General features: G+C 38.7%; 1 protein-coding gene and 1 non-coding gene across 2 annotated transcripts in view; one reads left to right on the forward strand and one right to left on the reverse strand.

Moving 5' to 3' along the window:
- Nucleotides 1–15,789, forward strand: part of PRSS12 (serine protease 12) — a 68,145-nt gene extending 52,356 nt beyond the window's left edge. Inside the window, exons 8-11 of the mRNA XM_034672102.1 lie at nt 1,660–1,738; nt 2,462–2,584; nt 13,141–13,421; nt 14,935–15,789. Of these exons, the coding sequence (XP_034527993.1) occupies nt 1,660–1,738; nt 2,462–2,584; nt 13,141–13,421; nt 14,935–15,242 (791 nt within the window). The 3' untranslated portion in view covers nt 15,243–15,789. The remainder of the gene's footprint in view (nt 1–1,659; nt 1,739–2,461; nt 2,585–13,140; nt 13,422–14,934) is intronic.
- Nucleotides 15,790–17,933: 2,144 nt separating this feature from the next.
- LOC117804510 lies at nt 17,934–18,064 on the reverse strand. Its single transcript, XR_004628993.1, has one exon. It is a non-coding gene; the product is annotated as a small nucleolar RNA SNORA24 (small nucleolar RNA).
- Nucleotides 18,065–19,692: the final 1,628 nt, after the last annotated feature.

Below are 19,692 nucleotides of genomic sequence, written 5' to 3' on the forward strand. Positions count from 1 at the left end.
CAAGTGGGGGGGAGGGAGAGGGATAAGCAGACTTGGCGCTAAATGCGGAGCCCAGTGCAGGGCTCCATCTCATGACTGTGGTCATGACCTGAGCCAAAATCAAGAGTCCCCCGCTTAACCAACTGAGCCACCCAGACACCTCCCTAGTGACTTCTCTAAGGGGATTCAAATTCAAGCCATTGGTTATTGGTTATCTGATGGGATCCTTTTATAAATGAACTTCATTTTGTTTTCTTTTTTTCTTTCTCTCTTTCTTTTTTTTTTTTTTTTGTAACAGTGGATTTTGCTGCTTTAAATAGATTTTACATTTTTGCAATCTGGTTCCTTGCCCCAGGATGATGTAAACTTTCAGGTTTGCTTGCTCAGTATTAATTACATCATTCTTTATTTTGGTGTTATATACATTGACCTGACTTGGAGCATTATTTGAAACTTATGTTTTTCTAATATCTTATAATTTGCGGTGTCATCTAGACGACTCATACCCTAAGAGATGAGAATTAAAGTTTGACAGCATGCCTCTGAGATCATCTGGCAAATTAATGATCGTGGTAGACATTGTTGAACCTTTTTCTCTCTGAAGAAATAACTACTGATTCCTTATTGAGCTCTCTTTTACCTGATTATTATGGGAGAATATTAGCGTTGACTAGATTTTCGTGGTCTTGGTGTAATTCTCAGCCTTCTCTTCTTACACAGATAGAAAAACAGTATCTATCTATGGATTTTTTTTTTTAAAGATTTATTTATTTATTTATTTATTTATTTATTTGACAGAGAGAGAGAGACAGCCAGTGAGAGAGGGAACACAAGCAGGGGGAGTGGGAGAGGAAGAAGCAGGCTTCCCAGCGGAGCAGGGAGCCTGATGTGGGGCTTGATCCCAAGACCCCGGGATCATGCCCTGGGCCGAAGGCAGACACTTAACAACTGAGCCACCCAGGCACCCCTCTATCTATATTTTGTAACATATACTTAACCAAGGAAACAAAATACTCCTATAGAGATTCTCCTCCTTTTCTAAAATTATTTTTGAAACAGTCAACCTTTATATACTTTCTTTTGTACACCACTTGTTCATATATTTTAATTCTTAATTCTTTTTTTATGCTCTTGATCGAGTGTTATCTTGGGAAGTTTGACTGTATTCCCTTAAATGCCACTGAGACTCCTTAGTAAACCCTTTCCCTATATTAATATGCTATATGAGTAAATGCAAATGTGAATTTAGATCAGAATGCCATTCTGAGAATGTGCTTTGCTCCTTTAAGTTACATTTTGTAGACATGGCTTGGCGATGTTATGTATGAAAAGCAAGTAATTTAGACCAGTATCTCCTTTGCAATTCTCTTGTTTTGTTTTAATGTCCCTGCACTCCGAAACAGTCTCTGAAATCGGCAGAGGAGGAGATGTAGGCACCTATAGGATGACGTACTGGGCAGGGTCCAAGCTGAAGATGGGAAACTTCCTCAAGTTCCTGATCTGCTTGTGAATTCTTGGTTAAATTAGAAGACTTTTAATTTTTATTATAAGAAAAAGTATCCTATAATTTGAGAAGACATTTTAAAATAGAGAAGGAAGCAGCAAGAGAATGTGTCATTTGTGTCTTTACCCCACTAACAGCAATATGATAGTCTGATTAATAACCTCTGTCTGCTTCAGAATCCCTCTCTGCTGTTTGTGGCGTGAGATTACTGCACCGTCGGCAGAAGCGGATCATTGGAGGAAAAAATTCTTTAAGGTAAATGTTCTTCAGAGGAGATTTTCCATAGTACAGAATTATTTTTATAATATAGTGTTACAAATTGGGGTTTTTCTACTATTATGTAAGGGATTTATTTTACTTACTTAATTTTCTAAATTAAATACAGATTACACTGAAGATGTCACATTTTTTTGACCTACCTTAACTTTATATAGACCATATTCTTAGATCGCTATCCTCTGACTTATAAAATAGATATGTTGCTGAAAGTTATGTGGCAGAAACTAATTTAACAGGAGTTCTGAAAAAAATATGTAACTATAAAATCTGTTTAATTTAGAATATACTTGTTTTGGACTTGACTCTTTTTAATGTAATTTTTTTGTTTGTTGCATTTACTAATGGAAAACCAGTACTTTACTTATTAAATACTTCTTTAAACTGCCTGGGTGAGGTGGTGGGGAGAGAAAATGTGCTTCAAACAATGAAGTATAAAGAAGACTCAGCTTGATTCCATGAATGTCAGAGATAGGTGGGATGCCTACAAATGCCTATAAACAAATCTTCAGTGTGCCTGCTCAGAGTTCTAAGAGCACCATTTTCAAAGTAGGAAGGGATTTTTGCATGGTAGGGTCTCTTTTATACTGCTTTTCTCCCACCTGCAAGCCTTCTGAGTCATTGTTTTAATGGAAGCTTTTCTTTGCTTTTTTTTTTTTTTTTTTACCTTATATGGACTTAAGTGGCTTACTTTCTTCTTAGGGGCGGTTGGCCTTGGCAAGTGTCCCTCAGGCTAAAGTCATCCCATGGAGATGGCAGGCTCCTTTGTGGGGCCACCCTCCTGAGTAGCTGCTGGGTCCTTACAGCGGCACACTGCTTCAAGAGGTATGTGTCCACCTTTCCAGACAACTCAGTTGGGCTCTTATTTGCCAGTTCTTCTAATCCCTTCCTTCTCTGTAGCATACTAGAAACTTGGGGTGACAGAGCCAGGCTACCAGTCTTCCTTATCTGTGCCAATAGCACTGTGGAGTGGGGAGGTAACAGAAGGTGCAAAGAGAGCCTTCAGGAAGCTACTTGCTACTGTGGTATTAAAGCAAATATAGGGAGCAGAGAAGATGTGTTTTGGGAAAATTTGTTTTATATTTTTCCATATGTGATATCATAAGACTTCACTGTATATTTGTAATTTGTCCATATAGATTCTGTTCACTTTAACCACCATGTGAATCTTAACTCCTATTGGAAGACTACATCACAGATTATTTATTCCCCTACTAATGGATAGTTAGGTGGTTTCCATTCTCTCACTATGAAAAAACAATGTGGTAGTAGATATCCATTCTATGTCTCATTGGGTACATATATGTGGGAGCATTTTGCTAGTGTATGGGCACATTTCAATTTCACTTGACACTACTAATTTACTTTCTAAAGTAATTGTATCCATTTATATCTTGGCAGTGTGTAATCCCTCTTTACTCAAATCCCCACCTCAATGTGATACTATCAACATTTTTAATTTTTGCCAGTCTTAGACATTTTGGATTTCTTTTTAATTCCATTTCCCTGATTAGTGTCTTTCTCTTACATGAATTCTTTGTTTATATCCTTTGTTTATTTTTCTGTTGGATTGTCTTTTTGTAATTGATTTTAAAAATTTGTTCTGTGTACACAGTCTTTGTTGTTATGTGTTACAAATACCTTTTCTCAATTTGGGTATGTCTTGTCACTTGTTTAAGATCTTTTTCTTATAAAGATATTTTAATTTTATATGTTTAAGTGTGTCAGTTTTTTAAGTTTAATAAAAGTTTTTGTATTTTATTTAAAAAATCCTTTCCTAGCCCCACATGATGAAGATATTATCTTAGTTTTTCACTAAGAAAACTTACAATTTTGCTTTTTGTGTTTAGGTTTTTAATCTGTTTAGTTTATTTTTGCATATATGGTATGAGAAAGGAGCCTAACTTTATACTTTCATGGATAGTTTACCAGAACTTTTTATCGAACATTATATTTTTTACCCAATTATTTATCACAACTATGTAGTATGCCAAGTTCTCATGTATCTTTTTTTTTCTAGGATCTCTAGTAAGTTCCTCTTATCTATTTTGATATATATTTATGGAGTAATCTTCCATGTGTAAAGTGTACAGGGGATACAGATCTATATTTTATATAGCCTTTGCAATTTCTGGGATAATAATTGAGTTTAAGTGTTCATGTATATACCAGTGGGTTTAATACATTCATGTGTTACATGAACAGAACAGATAATAAAGATTATATTCATCCATTAACTTAACAAAAAATTAGTATTCCCAGGAATATGCCATGCACTAGAGATATAGTGGAGAACAAGACAGATAAGGATGGTTGCTATGATAAGAGTTTTTAATGTAGTTATAGGAACCCAGAGTAGGGAGACATTGATATTGCTGATATGATAGTATCAAAAAAAGTTTAGGGCACCATTTTTTAAAAAAGATTTTATTTTTCTGAGAGAGAATGAGAGAGTGCACAGGGTTGGGAGGGCAAGGGGGTAAGAGGGGGTGGGACGGGGAGGGACAAGCAGACTCTGAACTGAGTGTAGAGTCTGAGGTGGGGCCCTATCCCACGACCCTGAGAATATGACCTGAGCTGAAACCAAGAGTTAGACGCTTAACCACTTAACTAACTGAGCCACCTAGGCACCTCAGGGCACCATTTTTAAAGTGTGGTCTTTCTACCACAATATTAGATACATGCAGCTTGTCAAAAGTCCAGATTCCTGGGCCTCTACCCGAGATCTACTGAATCTTTGGAGCTGAGCCTCAGGAGTTGGCATTTTTATCAAGCATCTCTGATGATACTTAAGAACACTAATGGTTAAGACCCACTTGCCTAGTGGGTAAAATAGAATATGATCTGGATGTTTAAAGAATGATGATGAGGAAGAATATACTGGAATTGACAGGATACTCATCCATGTCCTTTTCAACATATTAATCACGAAACTGAAAAAAGACACCGGTGGTAAATTAATTATATTTTTGGATGCCAGAAGATTGGGAGGGACACATGTTGGAGATAGGATCCATGATGGCAAAAGATCTTGATAGGCTGATTCTAACAAGCAGTGTGGAATAAGGAAGAAGTAAAATGCTGACTTTAGTTCCAGGAAACTTGGCTTACGCGTTGCACAAGTGAAAAAGAGCTCATGAGTTTTAGAGTCCTGCAACCTTCTTACACATCGATGATGTAATGCAGTTGCCCACAGAGTCAATCAGTCGTGGGCAGCACTGACAGAACAGGGGCAAGACAGCAGCGATGAGCCTTGCTAGTCTTACGGTGCTCAAGCTACTGTCAGAGACAAAAGCATTGTCACTATCAGACAGAGAGAACTGTGCTCAGTTCTAGGTGCTGCATCATGAAAACAATGACACGATACACCAGGGAAGGCAAACAGACAGGGGAGGTTGTGTGGAATTGAATTAGATTTGTTACCTGTTGCTTCAGATACCACAGATGTTAATGGGAGAAAAACTAATTTTCATTTTCGCATAGAGTTGTTTATTTTTTATTTCTTTAACACTAGGACTATTCCAAGATGGAGTGGGCTGTATGCGGGAGGAAGAGTAAGTTCTGTCATGAACTACGTTCGAGCACAGAGGTTGGATTCCTGGATTGGTAGAGGCGGAAGGTGGACAATATCTAATGTTGAGAGCATAGTGGTGAAAAACATGAGACGTATTTGAACGGTGGCAGTTATTAAGATAGTGATCTGGAGTTTTGGTAGTGGACTTACAGTAGAGAATCAGGAAAGGGCTGGAATGCCAGGATAGTGAATTTCTCTTTCAATCACTAGGTGGTGGGAAACACTAAAGGTTTTTGAGACTTGAAATGCGATCAAAGAGGAGTTTTAGGAGATGTACAGGATAAATCTGAGGAGGTAAAGCAAAATTATTAATCCAGGGGTCTGTGATTGAGCTTAAAATTACATGAAAAGTCTTTGCATACATGCTTCTGGAGAGTGACTCGAATTGGTCCATGTTACCAAGTGATTAAGACTCACTATGGTAGGACCTAGAGGGAGACTGATTACAAGGCTATCATAATAGAGACAGAAGGTAGAGAAGGAGAGAAGGTAGAGCCGCTGTGACTGAAATCAGTAGAACTTGGTACTTTGTAACAAAAGACTTGGATCTGGCCATTGAGACCAAGGTCACAGTTTTCCTTCAATTTTAACTGCTTAATTTATTCAGCCTGTTAAGAGCCTCAGTTTTCCCACCAGTAAAATGAAGGCAGTAACATTCCATGGTGAGGAACAAATGATCTGCTAAGCATCTGAAAGTATTTTATAAACTGTAAAATTCAAAACAAATGTTGGCTATTATTATGTTGGGGTTAAAAAAAGGGAATCAAAGATAATTATTTTCAAAAATAGGAAATTCAGGATGATTTTTTTCCACTGACTACTGGAGAAGAAGGTAGGAAATTATGAGAACCTGAAGAAACCTGTCTTAGGGCTTAGAGTTTGGGCAGAGTAACTCAGGAGGTTCAGTTTTGATTATCCTCCTCTTAAGATACCTTGTCTTTCAGGTCTCTGTTAAAAGTTATAGACTTCAGGGTTCAAGGCTTAAAGTTTTAAAGTAGGGAAATTACCCAAAAATTCTACTTGAGGTTGAAAACTTTGATCTGACTTTTGGGTCCCCTGGAAGGTCTTTTTCTTTTTCTTTTCTTTTTGGTACGTGTTTGGGTTTGTTTGTTTACATGTCATTAGTCCTCCCCTGGCGTGCTCCTTCTAGATTCTTGCTTAAAGTCAGTAATCATCTCACTTCTGTTTATAAACCAAGTGTCTAGTATATTACTTGGCACAGAGGAGAGACTCCTAAATGGTTGTTGCATGATGAAAGTGGGGGCTCAGTTGCCAGATAGTGGATATATTTAAGAATGTTGGACTCTTTAGAGGATGGTGGTATTTTAAACCTAGATCAACAGATAATTCCTTCCATATGTCATTTCCGAATTTCTTCCCTTTATCTGCTGAGTATAAGATAAAGACAGTTGATTAAAAAGCAGAGGAGCAGGGGCGCCTGGGTGGCACAGCGGTTGGGCGTCTGCCCTCGGCTCAGGGCGTGATCCCGGCGTTATGGGATCGAGCCCCACGTCAGGCTCCTCTGCTGTGAGCCTGCTTCTTCCTCTCCCACTCCCCCTGCTTGTGTTCCCTCTCTCACTGGCTGTCTCTATCTCTGTCAAATAAATAAATAAAATCTTTAAAAAAAAAAAAAAAAAAAAGCAGAGGAGCAGATTATGATATGCAGCATTTTGATGTGCTGTAGATATAATGCAAGATTCCTTTAATGTGCGTAGGGAGAGAATTGTTTTGCAAATGTGTTTTATATCCATCTGACTTGGTCTGTAACCTTTACCAGATTTCATAGACTTCCTATTTTGCAATGCCTAAGGAGGCTACAGCTCACATCTTTATTGCAGTAAGCCTATTAAAAAGCTAAGGACACTTACTAGTGATTCAGAATAAGCTCCCAATTTTGTTTGTTTCTGGGTTCAGGACTTTTTTTTTTTTTTAAGACTTTATTTATTTGACAGAGAGACACAGCGAGAGAGGGAACACAAGCAGGGGGAGTGGGAGAGGGAGAAGCAGGCTTCCTGCTGAGCAGGAAGCCCAGTGCAGGGCTCGATCCCAGGACCCTGGGATCATGACCTGAGCCGAAGGCAGACGCTTAACGACTGAGCCACCCAGGTACCCCTGGGTTCAGGACTTTGGATTAAAACAGAAATCATCAGAAACTCTGAAATTTGCAAAAATCAATTTCCTTTGGAATTGCAGGGAAACTGCCCTGTAGAAGCAAGATCGTCAGATTCTGAGGGATTATCTTCCTTTTAGATTTCTTGGGAGTCTAATTTGTTTATTTTTTATTAAAATATATTATTTATTAATTTATTTATTTGAGAGAAAGAGAGAGAGAGTGAATGGGAGGGAGAGGGAGAGAATTGGAAGCAGACTCCACGCTGAGTGCAGAGCCCAATGTGGGGCTTGATCCCAGGATGAGATCATGACCTGAGCTGAAACCAAGAGTTGGATGCTTAACCAACTGAGCCACCCAGGCATCCCTTGGGAGTCTAATTTAAGGTCTACTGGTCGGGGACTTAAATTTCGTATTTTGAAATTAGCTCTCATGTGCTTTTTTCTATTTATATGTCCACTGCTTTAACTACTGGACTTCTGTATATGCTCTATAATGGCTTCTTGTTCATCAGGCCTTCCTTGGTGCCTAATTCTTACAGTGATAATATAGGCCGGTGTTCTTAACAGCTATTTTTGAATGAGGCATGGATTGCTGTTAACCATCTGTGTTATTTTACACTGTGGGATGACCGCTTTTAATGTTTGTTTGTTTTGCCTTTATAGTCATTCTTTTATATAATCCTCGTGTCAGAATAATCTAAGAATGATGGCCTGGGAGGTTGAGATCAGAATGCAGTTCCTTCAAATCTACTGTCCTGTCATATTCATTTTATATAGTCTCTTTACATGATAAGGGTACTTTATTTTAAGGCTGACAGAGTTCCAGTAATCATATCCTAATTTGTTTGTAACTTTCACATGTGCTGTGTCCCAAACACTTTTTTATGCCAACGTAATTAGTGTAACTGAGGTAACTGGTGAATCACCATTTATAGGCCTTCTATCTCATTTTTCACATTTTCCCTAGTGTTAATGCAGTGCAGACTTTGGAATGTAATATCCTGTTGGCATTTTGAAGTGGAAACTTGGAATAAATCAAGTTTTTTTGTAGTCCCTATGAAACTTACATAACATAAATTACTTGCTTTTGATATTTTCTACTCTAAACTATGAGTATCATGAAATGACCCTCTCTCTATTGTGGTGCAGCAAAATAATTGAAAGAAAAATTCATGAATATTACACTAATTCCTTTTAGTTGCTTATTCTGGTAACAAGCATCATTTTGGAGGAAAGAATGAATGCAAAACAAGACTCTCTTCTTTCTGTAATTCTACTGCAATTTCGATTTGATCAAGAATATAGCTTTACTTGATTTTATCTTTTAATTTATTGCCTAGAAACACTATAGCAGCTGGAAATTGTCAGAGATTGTTGCTCTGGAAATCAGAAATGTCTAAATCTTTGTAATTATAAAGATGAGCCACAGAGATTGTGGAGTCACTTTTTAAAAACACAAAGTGTCCGGTGTTTAGCATATGCTCCATTATAACCTAGTATCTAGTAGAGTTCATTAGGAACATGGTCTTTTAGTGATATACATAATACCATCAATCATGCTAAAACCATTTCCTGAACACACACACAACACAAACACACATACATATGAGAGCGTGAGGTTCTATGGAGAAGATCACTTCTCTCTAAGCAACTGTAACAATTTACACAAGCAAATTCAATCACTTTTTGAGTTTCATCGAGAAAACATAAAAAAACAGATTCTAGTAGTAGCAGATGTGTACAGGTTGATGTAAAATACTTTTTGAAGAGATAAAATCTATGTAGAAAAGACACATAAAGAATAAGACCCTGCAACATGAATTAACTCTATTTTTAATTCCAGTAATTTTTTGTTCTTAAACTTCAGAATCTCAGAAAGATGGGGATATTGAATTTTACAAAACTGCTGTGTTTCAGATCCTTTCTTGCTCAAGCTTGTCTGGCAATTTCATCCAATTTTTATTTGAGGAGGAGTTGAAGGCATTTCAGCAAAACAAACAACTGGATGGTGTGTCAGCCAAACCTAAAATGTTTGTTTTAGAAGCATTTTTGAATATAATAAAGTCTGCCAAAGTAACAGAAGCTCAACTAGAGTTTTTATGTTGAAAAAAAAAAAAGATTCCTCGGTATGTCTTCTTAAGAAGTCTAGAACTATAGTAAATGTTTTCAAAGTCCACAATCATATTGGGAACCTCAGCCAAAGTGTTATCCCTGTGTATATAATCACACCCACTAAGAGAGGTGACAGTAGAGCACAAATATTTGGTTTGCTAACTAATCCAGTCTTGTGTTGGATGCTCTTCAAATTCCAAGCATGTGATTATTTCTAAGAATAATTGGAGTGAAAGGAGTGTGGGAATCACTGCTTAGGTTTAGCTGGTCCATTTCCTTAAATTAGGACAACTTTAAATGTGTAGGTACTAATAGATTCATTTTGACAAGAATGATGCTTTTTCTCTTCTTCTCAGGTAAGTATTTTATTTTTGTTTTCAGTTTAATATCAACTCCTGATTGGTGAGCATACTAAATTTGGAGTATATTCCAAACTATTGGCTGAAATCTACTTGATTTGAGAACACAGTATATGCATGTAATGTGTATGGGTTTTGTGTTTTGATACCTTTATGTAATCTCTTATGACGCTCACTTCACCTGGTGAGATTCCAGGCATGCAGCGGCAGGAGTTATCACTATGCCCTTAAGTCTTTGGTGTAGTGGTTCTCAAGCTTGACTGTGAACTTGAATCACCTGTGGTCCTACATCAGCCCTATTAATTTAATATTCTCAGAGATTGTGTGACCTGGACATTAATATTTTTCAAAGTGGTACAGGTGGTACCTGCTCATGCGTGCTCTCTCTCAAATATAAATCTTAAACCCAAACAGGTTGAATTAATTTTAATTATATATTTTATTTAACTTGGTATATCCAAAATATTATTGCAAAATGTAACATAAAAATTGGGATATTTAATACTTACCTATGAAGACAATATATTTAGTATTTTTTTATACTAAGTATTCAAAATCCATTGTATATTTTATACTTTTAGCATATTTCAGTTCAGACTAAACACATTTCTAGTACTCCAATATCCACATGTAGCTATGGGCTACAGTACTGGACAGTGGAGCTTGAGAAAATTTCTTCAATTCCATTCTAAAGATATACGAAACATTTCAGCAGCACTTTCAAGGATGTATTGGCAATTCTTTTTTTTTCCTTAAGATTTATTTCTTAGAGAGAGAGCACGCGAAGCAAAGTGGGAAGGGCAGAGGGAGAGGGAGAGAGAATCTCAAGCAGACGCCACCTGGATCTTGAAGCCCCACTCAGGGCTCAGTCTCATGACCTTGAGATCACAACCGGAGCCAAAACCAAGAGTCAGACGCTTAACCGACTGGGCCACCCAGGTGTCCTTGGCAATTATTCTTTTTAGAAAGGTGTTCAATCACTTGAGGTTTTACTTCAAAACCTGAATACATTAATAGGCATACTAAATTTTTATAATACAGTATCAGTACACAGAAAGTATAAGTGAGAAGTATTTAAATCTGATTTTCCTCCATGAGTATACTTTTTGCTGTTTCAGGATGTGAAATAATGGCAAACTTTACTTAAATTTTGAAGTGGAATCCACAAGAGTATATTATCCGCGAACAATGTATAAAAAGCTTTCTGAATTTTGAAGATCTGTGATGACTTAAGGTTGGAAATAGAGAATCAAGGAATCAGAAAATTATTAGTATTAAATTATTAGTATTATAGATCAACAATCGGCGGCTGGATAAATCATCTTTGGTGCATTGTTCAGTTTTTTGAGCTAACATAGTTAAGAAAATTACTTTATATATGCAAGCCCTACACAGGGGTAGTTAGTGTTTGAACAACTTAGAGCTTCCAGTCATTTTACAGGAGGAAGTGGGAGGTTGTATTTAAATAGGCAGTCACTAGAAAATTCCAAGTTTTGAATACTGACTTCTCTAAATTCACATTCAAGTACAGGTCTCGTATCTAGTGTAAGACTTCCAAGTTTTCATAAAAGGAATTAAGGTATGTTTCCCCATCTCACAGTCAGATGCTAGCGCAAAGTAGGTGCTGAGTTGATGAAACCATAGTTGGAATTTTGGCAGATAAAAGGAATGAAGGACTGAGTTTTTGCAAAAAAGTGATTGTGGAATCCAAGCCTGGTAAAAAGGGAAGTCATAAGCAGAGTGAGGTTGCAATGAAAAAAACTAGTGGGTTTAAAGGCTGGAAGTCTAATGGTGTTGAAGGAATGTAGATCTGTAAAACTACAAAGACAGGAAGTGAAAAGTGGGAGATGCTTGAAATCAAGACTTCAGAAATGTACAGTATTTGGTGAATACCAGGTCTGGGTCTCACAATGGGAGTAGGTGGCTGAGATGGAGAATAGGCTCACCACAGATAAGGAAGTTAGGGAGTTAAAAGGGCATGGTTTTGGAAATTAAGCCATTAAGAATGTTTTAAGTAGTGGTTAAGTGAGATGCTATATAATCTTAAGTGAGAAAGAGGAAGTAACCAGGAAGTGGGGTGGATCATGTGTTCTATGTAGTTCTCAACTGTGGCCAGTTTGCACCAGAGGGGACACAGGGAAATGTCTGGAGACATTTTTGGTGGCCACCTTGTGAAGAGAGGTCAAGGATGCTTCTAAACATCCTACAATGCACAGAACAGCCTCTCTCTCACAACAAAGATTTATCTGGTTCCATATGTCAGTAGTGCCAAAGCTGGGAAACTCTGGTTTAGGAGAGTGGGCCACAATCAAGGTATGTTGGTTGGAAAACAAGCTGAGAATTATCAATCTAGTAAATATTGTTTCTACTTAAATTGAATAGTTTAAGGAAAAAAGACACTTTAAAAATATCCATTCATTCACTAAATCAACAAACATATGCTGCATTTCTACTTAAGGAAGGGCATCACTATTGTTAGGTGTTTAGGAGTCATCAGTGAACATAAAGATCCCTGTCTTTGGATGCCTCTTGTTTAAGCAGAGGGAGACTGAGAGCTATAACGATAACAATAAATTAGATGGTCTGTTAGGAAGTGGTGTTAAAGAAGAGAGATTAAGGATATTGAGAGTGCTGGGGAATGGAGGACAAAGGGCAGACTGCAGTTATTAATGAAGTCTCACTGGGATGATGTCTGGACAGAGATTTAAGAGATGAGAGAATATAATGAATATACGTTGCCCTGAAAATACAGTTTTGGTTTGCATTCAGTTCACAGGAAAGGGCAGCAAAGTGGGTTGTGCTGAAGTGCTCTAAGGGATACAAAGTTAGACCAGCCATGATTTCTGGCCTCAAGGAGCTTCATGATGAACTCACATCTTGGAAATTATAGAAAAACGAAGACAGCAAATACAAGACAGTAATTTTGCTCTATACTATTTGTTCCTGTTTTGGTCCTTTTTCATGATGGAAAATAACAGGTTAATGATTAGCTGTTATTTTCCACTCATGCTCCACATTTGCTCCTTCTCAGAGAACAATTACATGGGAACCTGGATTAAGCAGTGAAATGAAGTGATGAAATGGGTTTGGAATACACAACTGAAAGCGGTGGGGTCAGAGAACTGGAAAGGGATAATGATTAGGAAGAAAGGCTTGCAGTGTCTCTATTCACCTTCCCTGCTGACAGTTCTGTTTCAGCCGCTTACTAGTTCTCTGCCTCTCAGGTATGGTAACAGCACAAGGAGCTATGCTGTTCGGGTTGGGGATTATCATACTTTGGTGCCAGAAGAATTTGAAGAAGAAATTGGAGTTCAGCACATTGTGATTCATCGGGGGTATCGACCTGACAGCAGTGACTATGACATCGCCCTGGTTCGATTAGAAGGACCAGAAGAGCAGTGTGTTAGATTTAGCAGCCATGTTTTGCCGGCCTGTTTGCCACTCTGGAGAGAGAGGCCACAGAAAACCGCTTCCAACTGTTACATAACAGGATGGGGAGACACAGGTAATGTAGATAATACAAAGAACAAATGAGACCTGGGTATGTTCTTATGTATATTATCAATACTTTTGGGTGTACAATGGGTATGAAAATCTTCAATGGGTTAAGGCTTAGTTGTTTGGAAATTCTGCCAAGTGTGATGCATGCATGTAATTTGGATTCGTATCCTGAGGGTACTGTTGGTTACTGTTATACGTTTAGCACAAATTGACAGAGCTCAACTGCCTTATGGGGTAGAGAATCCTGTACTTTCAGTTCCAGACTAGTAAGACAGAGGAAATGGGATTTTTGATTTTCAAGACCCTACTCCAACACTTGGGCCCGGCTGGCTATATTTTAAAAAGCTTTCCCACGACTCAGACATAGCTATACCAGCAAAGGGCCATAGTGCCTGATGGCCTTGCTTTTTCTGTAATGAAGGCCATTATCAAATTCAATTTTATGGAGAAATCTCTAAATATAGAGAAGACAAAAGAGGAGCCCCTTTGGAGATCCAACCGGCTTTTTCTCCTTCATCCCACCCTCCCAAATCCCAAGCTAGAGCAAGATACTCATTTTAGAGTCTTCTCAGGCAAAGTTTTCTGTATTGCCTTGCTACAGAATTAAATCAGTGTACTATCAGGTAGTGCTTGTTCAGGGTGGTCCTTGAAACAGATGTAGGGTTCACCTGGATTGGGTGCCTGATTCATAAATGGCTATTGAAGAAGGGATAGGTTGACTGCTCTCCATTAAAATAAAACACTGATCATTTTTCACTCTTGAAAAGTATTGAAATCAAGTATTTCTACATGTGATAATTTCAGTGTTTTATTTAGTAAATGTCTGTGCTCATTTTATCACACACTGCACAAGATATGGGCTTTATACTTGTATTATATCATAGCTGCAAAAAGGCATATAACTGACCAATCCTGAGATAAATCACAAAGAAAGCATTTCCTGGATGATACAATAATCAGAGTAAATGCCATCTCTGTATACCATGTGTATCTACGAGGCAAATCAAGTCTCTGAGAAGGCTTCACTATCCATTACAATTTATGAGGGAAGGTTCATTTACCTTCCTTTAGACACATGAGTTCGCAGAAATGACAAAGTCAAGTCAATTTCATACAATGTTTTATTATGAGTTATTCCAACTGAGTAAATAGGGAGCAAGAGAAACAATGGAATTTAGATCCAAGAAAAGGCTCATGGAAAACATCAGTTATACATTTTAGCCACTGAACAATGAACGGCTTGCCAGTAGAGTACACTAACCTCAAATGGTCCAACTTAGGCCTGTTTGGTATATAGTAATGTTTTGCTTCTCAGTTCTTATGAAATGCCATCGTTCTATTTAGAGTAGTTCTTGCCACTTTATGTCCTTCTATACCATTTACTTATCACTAATTTAAACTACACTGTATCACAAAAAGGCTTTTATTTTCAAGTCTATTAAATGTTCATGTAACTGTTAAATGTTTTCTCTAAGGTCTTTAGCTGGCATCTAATTCAGATTATTTGGTCTGACTAGGACGAGCCTATTCAAGAACTCTACAACAAGCAGCCATTCCCCTACTTCCCAAGAGGTTCTGTGAAGAACGTTATAAGGGTCGGTTTACACGAAGGATGCTCTGTGCTGGAAATCTACATGAACACAAACGTGTTGACAGCTGCCAGGGAGACAGCGGAGGACCACTCATGTGTGTTCGGTCAGGAGAGAGCTGGGTTGTGTATGGGGTGACTTCCTGGGGGTATGGCTGTGGAGCCAAGGATTCACCTGGTGTCTATACCAAAGTCTCAGCCTTTGTACCCTGGATAAAAAGTGTCACCAAATTATAATCCTACGGCAACCTGAAGAGAAAATATGTTGGAAAAATTTCCAACCTCTACATCCGCACTCAGCCAGAGATGCCAACGTATGGGGATGAGAGCCATGTTCCTGCTTTTGTGTTGTGTTTAAATTACGTACACCATTGCTGCTTGAGAAATCTGTGATGTGAACATTCTTTGTTAGATACCTCAGTGTAGTACTAATTATCCTTGATTAGCATTGTTGGAAGTCTTTATTCTCATCACTCCCCAGAGATTACTGTGTTATCAGTTGTGCAATAAGGCTGTTTTTATTCATTTGGATTAAGAGTTTATAATTGAATCAATACTCTTTATTACACTTAAAGAGTGGTATTGTGTAATTAAGCTCAGATTTTGTTCAAAAAATTGAGAAATTTCCACCTTGAATCTCTGTAGCCTTTGACAAGTGAGGAAATCAAGGGTCAGAAAGGTGAAGGAATCCATTATAGACCTAGACCAGAACAGGATCAGTCACAATACATTCCCGAATGAAGCCTTTGCACCATGCACTATGGCAACACATTCTAGTTACCTGGCAAAATTTGGAATAATACCGTATAGTAAAGAATATCAAGTCGTTGGGATATATAACCTAATTTATCCACTTTGTTAACATCCCTCTAGCAGTTACTTTCAGCTACTTCACATTTATAGCTTGATAAAATTTTCCCTTGGCATCATGCCATTTGTTCTACCATGACTTAGAGTGCCATCTATTGCAACTTTCTTGTAATGACTAAAACATGTAGATTTCCACTATCCTGTCCCAGCTAATAAAAATACACTATTAAAAATGCTTTCTCTGCTTATGTAGTGGGGGGAAAAAAAGCTCTAAAATAACTTATTTGTTTCAACTGATTTAATTCATACACCAGCTTTGTGCTAGTGACTGCATTAAGTGGCTATACACCTCACAATTTACAACGGGCTGGTAAGATTTTATAGTATCCCCAGCTTTCAAATAGTCAAACAGACCCAGAGGCCAAGGTAAGACAGTGGGATCCGAACTTCAGAATAGGTGCCCCAGTACTGTCAAAAGTTATTTTCTCCCTCCACTGCTATCTAAAGGCAATTTTTCCCTTTGGCTATTTCCCAACCCAATAAGGGGACAGCTGCTTACTAAGTACCCTTTCAGGACATTCCTGATGCAAAATCTTTGCCCAAACATAAAAGGTATGCCCCTCAGGCTAAGTAATCACCACAAGACAATGATTGCTAATATCAAGAGCCCTTAGGTGGTTTAAATAGTTTTTGTATATCCAAGAAATGGATGCATAAAAACCAGTAAAGAGTTCAGTGTGAACTTGAGGATTAGGAGTTAAGTAATCCTCTTCAAAGGCTAAATCCACATGAAGGGGACTTCACTGCTTTCCCTACTGCGTCTACTTGTGTCCTTTTTGTAAAAAACTGGTGCTAACATAAAGGTGCTTTATAGTTTACTACTTTACAGGACTGCAATGCTGTATCAGGCAGAACATTAAAACTTTTCTAAAAGCTTAAGATTTTTGATAAGGAAAAACTTTTCAAGCATTTACATCTACAGAGATGACAGCTACACAGTGCACACCTGCACAAGGGCTTGAGAAAATGTGCAATACAGGAGAGACAGTTTTTATCTTTACTGAAAATTCGCACAGGCCACCTTTCTAATTGAACTTTAGTGCAGATGTAAGCAATATTTATATTGAAATTTTAACAGACCAGAGGTCGGGACACTTTAAAGACAGTTAACAGGCAGCCTACAGTTTGCTCAAACTTGAATAGAATACTTGGTTCATAATATATGCCTTTATTATAGCTAGCTTTTTCTTGTTAAATGTTAAGTGCGACTTAAAAGACACAACTGTTCAGTGCACATTTGTGTGAATAAAGTGCATAGCTGTTCACCTTGTACAGTAGTCTTAATCTTTTGTGTGGTATCAAATGACTGTGTTGTCCCTTAGGGGTACCTGGCTTTAATGTTTCCCTCCAAATACTGTAATACCCTACGATACTCATTCATACTAGTTCCACACCACTCTTACCAGAAGAGGTAGCCTATTATTATTTGTAGTAACGAATACCTTTCCATTTCTTATCATTTAGTCAGAGAACACAGATTCTCCAGATGAATCAAGCATTTTATTTAATTAACAGCAAGAAAGGAAGTGCTCCCTTATTTTCTACTTAAATGCCATAGTTAGGCAAAAATATTCAGACATATATTAAAAACACCACCCTGATAGTTTCCAGAACATAATTTGCCACTCAATACCTAAGCTGTTGAGATTTAAAATCACCTTTTGGCAGTGAACCGCAGGATTCTGAACAAACAGGACTTCACCCACATTACCTTGAACTTCTTGATTATCTGAAAGAGAAAAAAAAACAGCTTTATAAAACTGTGATCTGTGTACTTACATCACAGTGCTGAGATCTTAGCAACTATTTATTACTTTCTATCTAGTTGGCTACTCTTTCAAGTTACAAAGTAACAGCAAAATGGGCCATTTTGGCCTTCCAATTCCTTAGCACTAAGGGTTTCTGACTAACTACGAAATGTGAATAAAAAGAAACCTACCTTGTCATGTTTTCTATCATCCATCGCAACAATCAGTTCAGCTTCCTGGAAACATTTTAACAATAGTTACTTACATGTGTGCCAAATAACCCAGCACCCTCCAGGTTTTCAAAAGTGAAGAATGTTACTTGTGCAAGTCAGAATCTGATACCAATTAAATGGTGACAGCTTTGCCAATAAACAAGAATATGCTCTTCCATGGCTAGGAAGGGAGACTGCCACAGCTGACAGGTCCCAAAGACACATGGAGATTCACAATCCCAGAACGGAGGAGCATGCACAACTCCAGATGCTACTCACCTTCTGGAACGGGGTAGTACGAGGACGCGGCGTTACTATTTACAGTGGCGGTGTAGATTCAAGATGGCCACTTGACACCGACAGCGGAATTCACGAGCTTTGCGGGAGTCCTGTGTGCCGAACCTTTGCCCGAGGGCCCCTGACCCATGCGCGCTCGGCTTCAGACTCCGCACCCAGCGCTGCACGTGGCCGTCTCGTGACCTAATGAATACCTAAGTCCCTGCAGGTTTTCGAACCTAAAGGTTTTTAAAGCTGACGTGGACCTACTCCTACAAGACTCTTGAAACTTCTGCATTCTAATTAAGCCAAAAAGTTCTGCTCCAATTACCACCTCCACGCACAAGACACGACAGCGCACCTTAACCATACACCCAAACGCCGACGCTTCCCGGATGTAAAAGGCTGTGCTTCCCCGCGCACGCTCTCTTATAGAGCTGGTGACGTTATTCCGGGGAAGCGCCGCGAGGGGCGGAGCCCACGCGACTTTTAACTCCGCTCTGCCTTTCCCGGCCGCTCCACGGTTCCACCCCTTCCAGATGGCCCTTCCCTCCTCTCAGAGTTTGCTCCAACGTCCCCCGCCCATCCTGGGGACTGGGCTGCTCCCCAGCCCTTCGATTCTGACGCACGCGCGTACGGGGAAGTGAGAAAGTTCTCGCGAGACTAGGGAATCCTGATGCTCGTAATGTCCGGCCGACTGGGAAGGTGAAAAGTTTTTGTTTCCGGTTTACTTTAGGGTACTTTTGAGGTTGCCATAGTTACCGAAATACCAAGCATATAGTTCTCCGCTCCTAAATCTTTAGGTAGGTTAATATATATGGAATTAGCTGATTTTTCGTCTGTTAACGAACTATCCGGGACTTCGGTCTTCCGCTGGAATTACTGTTCCTGAAGCGTAGGTGGCAGTCATCTGCAGTCTTTCCCCCCCCCCTTTTTTGTGGTCTAATGTCTTAGGAGTATTTACACTCTTTACTGAAAGCCTCGCCGAAAGATTCTGTAAACACAAGTTTAGAAAAAGCAAAGGACACTAGCCGCAAGAGCGTACGAGGGACCCATTTACGTGTGTTTCTGAACATTTCCCGTGTTGCAGACTGACCCACAGTGTGGTGTTCCGTATCTGACCGCAGCTGGGCTCGGTTGCCTCTTGAAAGCGGGCGCCTGGGTCTCACCTCCCTGCTGTACATTCTTCGAGGGTGCAACTAAAGAAATAATAGAGCTACCCCTTGTAAAGTGGAATTAAAAATGTTTAGGAATACTTTTAGTCCTAGACATGTGCTTATTAACTGTCGTTAAATTTATTTCCTGTTTTCCGCTTGTCCTCTCATATGAAGCAAAAGGGAGGTTCGAGGCGACGTTTTTACTTAGTAGTGGACCGTTTGGCAAGGTATGTTGCCGCAGTTGCTGTCAGGAAAAATGGTATCAAGAGGCCTGGTGAATAAAGTGCCACAGTAGAAATCTACAGAATCTTCATGAAATCCCTACATACTGTTCTGGGGGAAATAATTAGTAAGAGAAAAAATTGCTATTATGGTTCGCGTTGGAATGACAGTTTATAGGAAATAAATTTTAACTTGAAAGAAC

The sequence above is a fragment of the Ailuropoda melanoleuca genome, chromosome 11 (assembly GCF_002007445.2).
Source record: "Ailuropoda melanoleuca isolate Jingjing chromosome 11, ASM200744v2, whole genome shotgun sequence".
NCBI classification, from domain to species: domain Eukaryota; kingdom Metazoa; phylum Chordata; class Mammalia; order Carnivora; family Ursidae; genus Ailuropoda; species Ailuropoda melanoleuca.